Genomic DNA, 10,533 nt, shown 5'->3' with positions numbered 1-10,533 from the left:
AAAATCCTATTGCTGCTTCCAGTGTGAATATGACCCTTTGGCATAGAGCACCTGTGTGCAGTGTTGTGACTGCAGCTCCTAGTGTATTCATCCCTGCTGCTTCATCACTTTTCTGTCACCACAGGACTTTGAGATAGCCAAAAATGGTAAAATACTATGTATGATGTCTTTTGACTCATGTATAAATTGGATTTAAGTTATTCAGAGTTGTGCAAAGTTGTCTGTGTCATACAGTTTTCCAAGATCATCAAAGTCTAGTGCAAGACCAAGTCCAGAGGACTCAGGATGCAGTGGAAGACCTTGGTATTTTCGTTGTCTAATCAAGCTCTAATCACTCCACAGTGAGTCCTCGAGCCACATTCATGGCCACCAGGGGAAATCTTCACATATGTGGAGGTAGACACCTCACTAACAAACTGAAGAGTTTTGAATTCCTCAATTACTCTCAACATGATTTAGCCCATCTGCTGAGATGTCTTACTGTGGTATGGCTGCTGCACATTTCAGCTGTTTGGAGGCACAGGTGAACATTGGTTGAATCAGGCAGAAAACAAATTTGTATAGGAGACCTAAAAAGGGCTCAGTAGCCCAAACACCAGAGGTACTATTCTTCCCTGAACATACCCTGCACCCAGCTATTGCAATAATCTAGATTATAAAACCTGCACTAGGATCCTGGTTGTATCAAAGGAGAGAAAAGATATGTAGGAGAAACATTGTGAAGGTAGATAGGACAGGATTCAACAACAGATTAGATAGGTGATAGAGAGTGAGCTTCTGAGGATGAAATCTGAGTTGTGAGCCTGGATGATTGGGAGAATAACAATTCCTTTAGCAGTGATGAGAAAGTTAGGAAGAGGGAAAGGTTTGTTGGGAACAGTGATAAATTCAGTTTGGGGACTATTGAATTTAAGATGTGTGTGAGACATCTAGTCATATGAGAATGGAAGTTGAGAGAGGTTAGGACTGAATAAATCAGCTACAAAGAGAGGATCATTGAATTCATGTCAAGTTTTCAGTTTCCTTTTTGAAGACTGTCATCAAAGTCTTGTCCTTGATGCCTAGGTGTATCCCGTGGTTCTTTCCTTGGGCCTCTTCTTTTCAGTTACTATGTGAGCTTCAGGTGATCTCATCAGCTAGTGTGTGTTTAAGTATCATTCTATATGCAGCTGATTTCCAAATTCTCATCCCTGCACACATCCTTTCACTTGTCCTTGAATCCCACATCTCCAACTACATGCTGCACACCTCCAATTGGATGTCCTACAGACACCCCAAACTCCAAAAGAGACTTTATTAATTATCATTACAAAGCCACCTTCCTCCCACCTTCTCTCTGCTTTTGTCAAAGTCCACCACCTTTCTTCTACTCACCCAGCTTCACAATCTGGGGGACATTCTCAGCTCTCCACTTTCACTCATTCCTCATATTGACTCAGTTCCCAATTCTTGTCAGTGTTGATTTGCATAACATGTTGTCCCTCCCTCATTTTCTGTAAACTTACATCACAATTATGAATGTGGCAGGTCCTCATTATCTCTCATCTGATCCACTTCAATAGTCACCTAACTGGTCTCCTTCTTTTCTGTGTTCTTCCTTTCCAATCCATTATATACATAGTTGCTAAACTGACATTCTACAGGTCTGACCATGTCATTTCATAGTTGCAGAAAATTCAGCGTCTCCTTATTACTGTAGCCAAGATAAAACTAAACTTTTGTTTTTGGCATATGAATTGTTGTATAATCTGGTTCCAACTATCTAGTGTTGGTACAGATGGCTTGTTTTCATTTACTCTGTGTTACAGCCAAACTTCCCTGCTTTTTGTACTTTCTACATGACATTCTATCTTTTAACTTTACATCTTTATACAAACTTATACTGACACAGTTTAGGGGTTCTTGGACCCTCAAAATGTCAGAGTACAGTGAGGTGTCAGTTGGAATGAATTCATGCTTTCAAACGGTCTTCCATTCAAGTGGCAAACTGGGTGAAGTTCCTTAGGGAACTTGCAACCTGACAGGGTGATGCCAAAGACAGGGAAAAGCATATATGGGAAAATTCAGGGATTCAGCAGAGATAGCTTTGGTGAGGGGTAAATACAGTTCACACAAAGAGTTGCAAGAGGCATGGTCCTTGGACAAATCACCAGAGACAATTCTTGGGTCAGCACCCCTGTATCTTGTACTGATACCCTTTATCAAAGGAATTACAGGGTTAGGCCTATGTGTGTTTGCAAAAGGGAAGGATTTTTTTTTCCACCAAAGGTGCTGGGGCTGGGTTACTTCCAGAGATGTGGTCTTAGTGCTGGGGCCCAAGCACAAGCACCCCATCACTAGCTATGCCTGGAATACTCTCCTGTTTCATGTCTGACTCTTGGCGACCAGACTCCATTCAAGGCTCAACTATAGGTACCTCCTTGGAAGAAGCCTTTCCTGTTTCCTTCAGTTGTTTGTACTCCCAACATTCCACCAAATTATATTTATTTAGATATGTTTTGTATTTGTCTCTCTATGAAAATATTGTTTGTCCATTTAGAATGTCAGTTCCTACAGGATAGAAACTGTTTCATTTTTGTCTTTTAGAACCAGAACCTCTTTCTGCCTTGCATATTGTAGTTGATTAATAAATGACTGTTGATTTCAAAAACTTCTTACTGATTGATTGATTTGTAAATTTAATTTTTTGTGATTGAATTTAATTATATCCCCCAATTTTTAGTTTGTTTCTTATTGCTATAATTATTTTATTTATTTAGTTTTTGGAAGGGGGAGATGAGGTAAGTGGGATTAAGTGACTTGCCAATATCACACAGCTACTAAGTGTCAAGCATCTGAGGCTGGGTTTGAGCTCAGATTCTCCTGACTCCAGAGGTGATTCTCTATTCACTGCACCACCTAGCTGGTCCTTATAATTCTTTTAATAAAAGCATAATGAGTTTTGTTGCTATGATCCCTTCATTATTCAGTACATTGTGAGATCTTGATTATTTATGTTGCCTGAATTCATTATTATTTTTAATGGGCTTTGGTGTATAAAATATGTCTTTTTAAAAATAATTTTTAATTTGATGGATTTTCATGTTATACTTATTAATAGGCATCATCTTTAATATGCTTATTCAGAAAACAACATGAGTCTTTCAAGTATATTTTTATTTAGGTGTTTTCTTTTTTTCTTTCAGAGTTATCCAGTTCTTAAAGAAAAATATTAAAGCCTACAATTATTGTGTTACAATATATATCTTTTTTAGATTGAGTTATTTCTCAATTTATGAAGCACCAATATAGAAATCTATGCCACTTGATATATATATGTATATATTTAATGAAATTCTTTCATTGTAATGACTTAAAACATAATATAGTTTTCCAGTTTATCTCTCCTTGCCTTGTGAAATTTTGTTGTTGTCTAATCTGAGTCATAAATGCCACTGCTGCAATTCTGGAATTGGATTTTGTTGAGAAAACTTTTTTCCTGCTCCTCATTTTCATTATATTTCTTGTATGTAACAAAGTTTTATTATCTTATACCTTTTCTCATTAATTTCCACAGTAAAAACCTCTCAATGTAACATTAGACTTGTCCAGTTTGTCTTTTCCACAGTATGATACTATTGTATTAAGTTCCCTACGTCTTTAAGTCGGAATTTGGTTTTATGCTCCTGAAGCTTGGTTAAGCACTAGTGGTTATTTGAATTCTCTGACTGAGTAGAATCCAAAGATTTCTTTCTCTAGAATCAGCTCCTGCATACTAGTTTTTTATTCATTTAGCCTTTCCTAGGTTCTGAATGTCTTGTATTCCTAACCATGAAAATGCTGTCTTTCCTCCCACTGACCAATAAAATCCAACAAAATGTAATAATTGCTTACTCTATTCAAAGCACTACGTTGCTGATGGGTAATTCCTAGTCCTTGCCCTTTACTAGCTTCCAATAAATTTACAGAGAAAAGTGCAGGTCTAAAAATTATTGCAATAGCAACCAGAACAAAATGACTGCTTAACTGCAAGGGAAAGGTACAACTGTAATATTACAGGAGATCTGAAGAGTGGCAGCTTGCTTCGGCATCAGTGATCATTTTGGAAAATCATATTGGTCTCCTTCCTGGCCATAAACCTTTTTAATTTTTATCAGGAAGAAGGAATAAAGAGTCTCTCTATATATATGTAAACAAACATATACATATTAACATAAATATATATGTATATATATGTGTATATATATACATATATATGAAACAAGGAATTAAGTATTGGGGTAAGGAAAGCAAAGAGAAAGAACAGAAATAAGGAATATTGGTAACAGGTTTGCCTATCAGTAAAAAAAAGAATGAATATAGTATCAAAGGGATTGGACTAGATGGCTTCTAAGGACACCTTAGCGGTAGAACTGATTATTCCATAAGTTTACCAAATAAGAGCTCTGTATAAATGATCTTGGGAGAGAAAAATAATTGGATTTATTGCTCGCAGGTGGGGGGATGGTGGTTTTGTGGGCTGGAATAGAGAGTGAGGTGCTATTTCAAAAGTTATTCTGAAAATGGAGGATGAGGGGCAAAAGAAACCTTTAGTATTTGGGAGTTGAAAGGATTTTCAGTTCAAGAGAAAGGAGTTTTGAGAAGGTTACAGTGACTGGGCTATCGTTAAATGGTCATTAGCAAAGGAAATGAAAAAGGGTAATGGAATCCAGGACAGAAGATTAAAGGTTATTTACATTTTCTCTTACCATTTGGCATCCTTAAGTCAATAGTTATTTATTGCTTTGAGAGGAAGAGCATTTTTTTGGCTGAGTCCTTAAAAGCTTGTATCACTTGCTTGTTTCTTAGGGCATAAATTAAGGGGTTCATAACAGGAGCAACTGAAGTTGTCAGCACTGATATCACCTTATTCAAAGCCACTCCTTCTTTTGCAGAAGGTTTGATATAGATGAAGATGCAGCTGCCATAAGTGATGGAGACGACAATCATGTGGGAAGAACAAGTGGAAAAGGCCTTTTTCCTTTGCTGAGCTGAGGGGAATCTGAGAACTGTCCTGATAATGAGTACATAGGACAGAAGCACAAAGAAGAAGGTGATGATGAGTGTCAACACAGCAAAAATCAAAACCATCTTCTCTATGACTTGTGTGTCTGAGCATGCAATCTTTAATAGGGGAAATGCATCACAGCCAAAATGATCAATAATATTGGAGTCACAGAATTCCAGCTGAAGGCCTAAGCTAATTGGTGGGACTATAATCATTAACCCAGCCAGCCAAGAACTAAGGAGCAGCTGATTACAGACTTTGCTGTTCATGATAGTTGTATAGTGCAGAGGTTTGCAGATGGCCACATAGCGATCATAGGACATGGTAGCCAGAAGAAAAAATTCTGTTGACCCAAGAAGGATGACAAAAAATATTTGGGCAACACAACCATTATAAGTAATGGTATTGTCACCAACTGATAAACTGTAGAGATATCTAGGAATATAGGCAGTTGTGAATGCCACTTCTAAAAAAGAAAAGTTTCGGAGGAAAAAATACATGGGTGTCTTAAGTTGTGCATCCATCAGGGTGAGGGTGATGATGATCAGGTTCCCAACTATACTCAAAACATACGTAAAAAAGAGAAATATGGAAATCAGAACCTTTAGCCATGGATCATCTGTTAGTCCTCGAAGGATAAATAATGTTATTCCTGTATGATTTCTCATCCCTGACTTCTGATGGACCTGTGTGTCAAAGAAGGGAGAGATTAGATGTGTGGAGAAGGGTGATGAAATATATTAGCTCTGGGAATCAGACGAAAATTTCCCAGAGTGGTGCCTGTGTGCGTGTGTTTGCTTGTGTGTGCATGCATGTGTGTGCATGTGTGTGTATGTGTATGTATATGAATAAACATTTATGTAGCACCTTCTATGTGCCAGGTACTGTGGCAGGTACTTTTTACAAATATTATTTCATTTGATCCTCATGACAAACCTGGGAATTAGGTACTATGATTATCCTAATTTTACAGTTGAGAAAATTGGGGCAAATAGACGCTAAGTGACTTTCCCAGGGTCAGACAGCTAGTAAATATCTGGAGCCAGATTTGAACTCAGGTCTTCCGGCTTCCAGACCTAGGGTTCTATTCACTGTCACCAGCTGCCTCTAGAGGAAGGAAAGATCTTGCAGGTGAAAAATGCTAAGCAACAAACATATCCTTATACACACCAGAAGAAAGGGACCTAGAACCCACAAACCAAACACTATGAAATGAATCATCGTAGTCATAGTTTAAAGGACCCCCACAAAATTTATTAGATTAAAACTGCACTCAGGCTTTTGAGTCACTTGTTTCTATTACTATCATTTTGTTTTCTTTTCATCTTTATTTTCAAAGGCTCTTAGATAGGTGTATAGCTTTGGTCATATGAAAATTTCTTTCTGGGTATTTAACACATTTTCCATTTTTGCAACCTGAAGTGATATGTTGAAATTTCTACCATTTCCTTGCAAAGTCTACATTGATCAATTATTCTGGGCCCATTATGAGCTTTTTGTTGTTTCTGGTTGCAGTGATCTGATCATAACCATGGACTTCCCTTTCTGTAAACAAATATGCTCCACTCAGCCCTTGGTTTGACATTTCTTTGTTAACATATAATTGTTTGCGTTTGTGTAGATGTTGTCTTTTGGTTCCATTCTTTGACCCAGAAGTCAACTTCTCACAAGCCAATCCACTTCTCAATCCAAATAAGATTTACCAAGTTCTTATTTATTTTACCACCACTATATGTGTCATATATATCCCCTTTACTTTACCCACATAGCTATTATACCAATTCAGGCTCCCATCTTTGACACTGAACACTGCAATAGTCTATTTGGGCCTAATTGATTTACCTGCCTCAACTTCCAATCCATTCTCCATGCAGCTATCAAAATAGTATTCATCAAGCAAACTTTAAACTGTGTCAGTTTCCTGCTTAAAAAGCCACTGTGGTTCTCTCTTGCCTTTAGGACAAAATGCCAGCTCCTCTATTTGGCTTTTAAAGTCCTTTCCAATCTGGCCTCACTCTACCTTTCCAGGCTTATTGTATATTCTTCTTCTTCATATTCTCTCCATTCAAGAAAAACTGCTCTTCTTGCTCTTGCCTACACCTGGCTTTTAAGCTGCCATCTTTTTGTCTTTGAACTGATTTTGTTTCCCATTCCTGTAATTCACTCCCTCCTCTCCTCCAGCCTGTGGCATCCCCAGCCTCCTTCAAAGTTCAGCTCCAGTGTCAGCTCCTATTGGAAGGTTCTCTTGATACCTCAGTTGTCAGTGCCCTATTCCCTGAAATTATTTTGGTTGTATTTTATATTTAATGTTATACCAATGTGTTCATTCCCCTTAATAGAAGTGTGTAATATATTATCCCTAAAAGTGGCCCAATTAGAATGTAAAATTCAAATGTCTTACTATTCAGTGGAAGAGTGGTATCTCAGAAATGACTCGAGTCTTACCTTGAAACATTCGTAGTATTTGTCCAAGTCTTGGGATTTTTTCAAATGGAGTCCCACACTTTCCATCTTTATCAATCCAAAATGAAAATTTGAGACATGCTCATACTTATGTTCATACTTACTTTTCAGACATTCCTTGCACTTCATTCAGTAGAGTAGCTCCAAAAGTTCCCAGCATGACTCAGTGCTGACTAATAATGTGTAAGTGGAGGCGGCGTGGTGTGATAAGGAAGTGAGTAGATTTGGAATCTTTGAGTCCCAGCTCTGTTACCATGATGTGTTACCTTGGTAAAGTTGTTCAGTTTCAATGAGCCTCAGCTTCCTTATCTATAAATGATTTAGATGAGGTGATCTCTGCATTCTTTTCTAGTTTTAATCCTAAAATTCTAAGTGTATACAAATTTCTTACCATGCTTTGTCTCTAGAACTCAGAATATTACACTCACAGACAGCTCTGATACTACTTTCCATTTCCCAGGACATCCAAGGTTACTGGTCAACTTCTCCCCTTACTGATTCTACACCAATAATCTTTCCCACCAATTCTTTTCCTCTTTAAAACTGGGTCGTATTTCTCTGTTCTCTTTATACCTGAAAGGAAGATAGGTCAAGCACAAAAAATGGTAATATCAGACTTTGTTTGTATTAACATCTGATCTGTCTGGGTGGAGAAACTGGTTTCTTTATAAATTTAACATGAATGACAATTAACAACATTTTGTTTTGTCTGCTTAATCTGTTACAGGCTCATGAGGATAGTCAATACACAAACAAAATGGCCCTTAGGGACTTGGGTTTAAGCAGCACTAATGATCTCCTATGTAGTCAACTTTGGCTAGTGCCCACAGACACCAGAAGGTGCCATAATAGTATCATATACAGTGCTCACCCATGATGGATATGCAATGAAACGGGCTTCTGATCTCATCACTCTTTGGTATGTTATCAGAGATTCTTCATCCAAAAACAGAGGAGAAGCTCTAGAGAATTCCCTTTAGCAGGATGGATTTCAGAAGAATCTCAATCACTCTGTGTCTCATGGGATTCTGGGATATGTCATCATCTTCTGTTGCAGACAGTCTTTCTCCCTGAAGATTACTTTCAGCATGCAATATGAGTATTTCAAGTGATCTTTAACTCATTGATGTGGGCAATGCCTCCACATAGTGCAGATTGTGATCTTTCCCATGCCTTCTCATCTTCCATGATCCCTGCTGTCATGAATGAAAACCCCCAAAAGACAGGTTCTAGGTAATAATCAATATATTAATTAGGCTAGATAATAATCAATAAATTGATAATCAGTGGTTTCTCGAGGTAACCACAGATGCAAAGTGAGGTTCTGAATCATATTAAATCCCCTCTGAAAGGGAATTTCCCTGACAAGTGAAACTCAACCCTGATTGGTTGACACTTAACAAGGAGGTGGTCTAAAAGCCTTGAGTACTTCCTGCTGAGAAAGTTACTAAATGAAGAGAATCAGCAGCATCAAGGCATCTGAGCAGGGGAAGCCATTTCCTTCCAGATCTCTCTGGCTAGTTTTCTCCTTCATGGACTGAGTTGCCCTAAACTCTAATGGAGGGGATCAAGGACAGTGGGTTCCTCCCCTAGGCAAAGTCTTGTCCAGGCTAGATTCTATTTATACTCTAAACAGAAATTAGGTCTCCCAGTTTTGTGGGGTCCAACTTAACCTAGTTAATGAGCATGTGCACTGGGGGCTAGGAGCCATCTCATCACTCAATCATGCACTTCAGAGACCGACTGACCTTTTCAGGAGTTGGATTTTAACAGAATAGGAAGAAAAGAGTGGATCATAAATTAATAATTAGTTATTATAATAGTCAAAAGTCTGGAGTTCAAATGTGACCTCAAATACTAACTAGTTGAGTGACCCTGAGCAAGTCAATGAACATCTCTCAGCCCCAGTCTTCTCATCTGTGAGATGAGGCTGTTAATACTATCTACCTCCTGTAGTTGTTATAAGGGTAAAATGAGATTGTATTAAAGTGCTTTGGAAACCTTGAAGCGCTATATAAACACTAGCTACTATTGTTATTGTTGTTGTTGTTATAGCACCTAATAAATCCGCATCATTTGGCACTTGCTCATAGTCTTATAAAAACACACTGAATGCAATGATTGGCAGCATTGGTAAAGATATACTTCAGACATATAACCATTCTATGAATGTAAAGCTCCACTTATGAGAAAGAGGATGACTAATAGAAAAAACTAAAATGAAACAATGAAATTTAAATTATTTGATGGAAAACCTAAAATGTGAAAAAAAGAGGAATAAATACAAAAAAGAGCAAAGTAAAAACTAATTCATTCTTTTGAAACAATTCTAGCTAGAAAGATCAAAAAATAACATTACACTCATAAATGATAGGAAGTACAAGATATGACAAATTTGTTGAGCCTATCACTCCCATTACGTGGGGATAATTTAATATTGAGTTTTATTCACTCAATATTGATTTGATAAGTACAGGGTGGAGCAGTGAGGCAGTAAAATCTGGATGAACAGCTGGGATGAGGGCCAAGTGCAGAACTTTTCCCTGGAATGTGATTTGTATGACCACAGGTAGAGGGTTGAGTGTGTCTACACTGTGTTTGACCTTGCATGGCTAGAATTATCCTCATCGTAAATGTAATTGGAGATGATGTTATTCAAAGTTTTCAAAATTGCATGCACATACCAATAAAATTAAGGACTTGCATCCTGCTTGGTTATTGTTGGGGAAGAGAAACTGTCAAGACAGGACAACCTTGTATGATATGATCTTACTGCCATGAAAGCACCACACTAAATCACTTTATCAAAAAAGTTGAAGGTACACCTTGATGTAAGTGTTGTCTATCTTAACAGGCTTTGGGAGTATTCTGACACTATGAAGATCCTCACCTGTGGACCAGAAATTTCTTTAAGCTTGTGAAAAATGATGGGCTTTAATCTAAGCACAACTTTAAATGTCCTTCAGATGACAGCATAAGAAATGGAGGGCAGGTCTGAATGATTTCCTCAAATTGTTGGAGGAAAAAATGTATCCAGATATTCT

At 37.7% G+C, this 10,533-nt stretch overlaps 1 protein-coding gene across 1 annotated transcript; it reads right to left on the bottom strand.

Moving 5' to 3' along the window:
- Positions 1–4,755: 4,755 nt before the first annotated feature.
- On the bottom strand, positions 4,756–5,709 carry LOC118851406 (olfactory receptor 6C2-like). Its single transcript, XM_036760844.1, has one exon. It carries the CDS (start codon positions 5,692–5,694, stop codon positions 4,756–4,758), a length of 939 nt encoding a protein of 312 aa, XP_036616739.1. The 5' UTR covers positions 5,695–5,709.
- Between the last annotated feature and the right edge of the window lie 4,824 nt (positions 5,710–10,533).

The sequence above is a fragment of the Trichosurus vulpecula genome, chromosome 5 (assembly GCF_011100635.1).
Source record: "Trichosurus vulpecula isolate mTriVul1 chromosome 5, mTriVul1.pri, whole genome shotgun sequence".
In the NCBI taxonomy this organism is placed as follows: Eukaryota; Metazoa; Chordata; class Mammalia; order Diprotodontia; family Phalangeridae; genus Trichosurus; species Trichosurus vulpecula.
This window is presented reverse-complemented; position numbering and strand designations above follow the sequence as displayed.

What these genes read in the sequence shown, in the direction of transcription:
- LOC118851406 (XM_036760844.1), bottom strand. Translation starts at nt 5,694, where the DNA reads ATGAGAAATCATACAGGAATAACATTATTTATCCTTCGAGGACTAACA.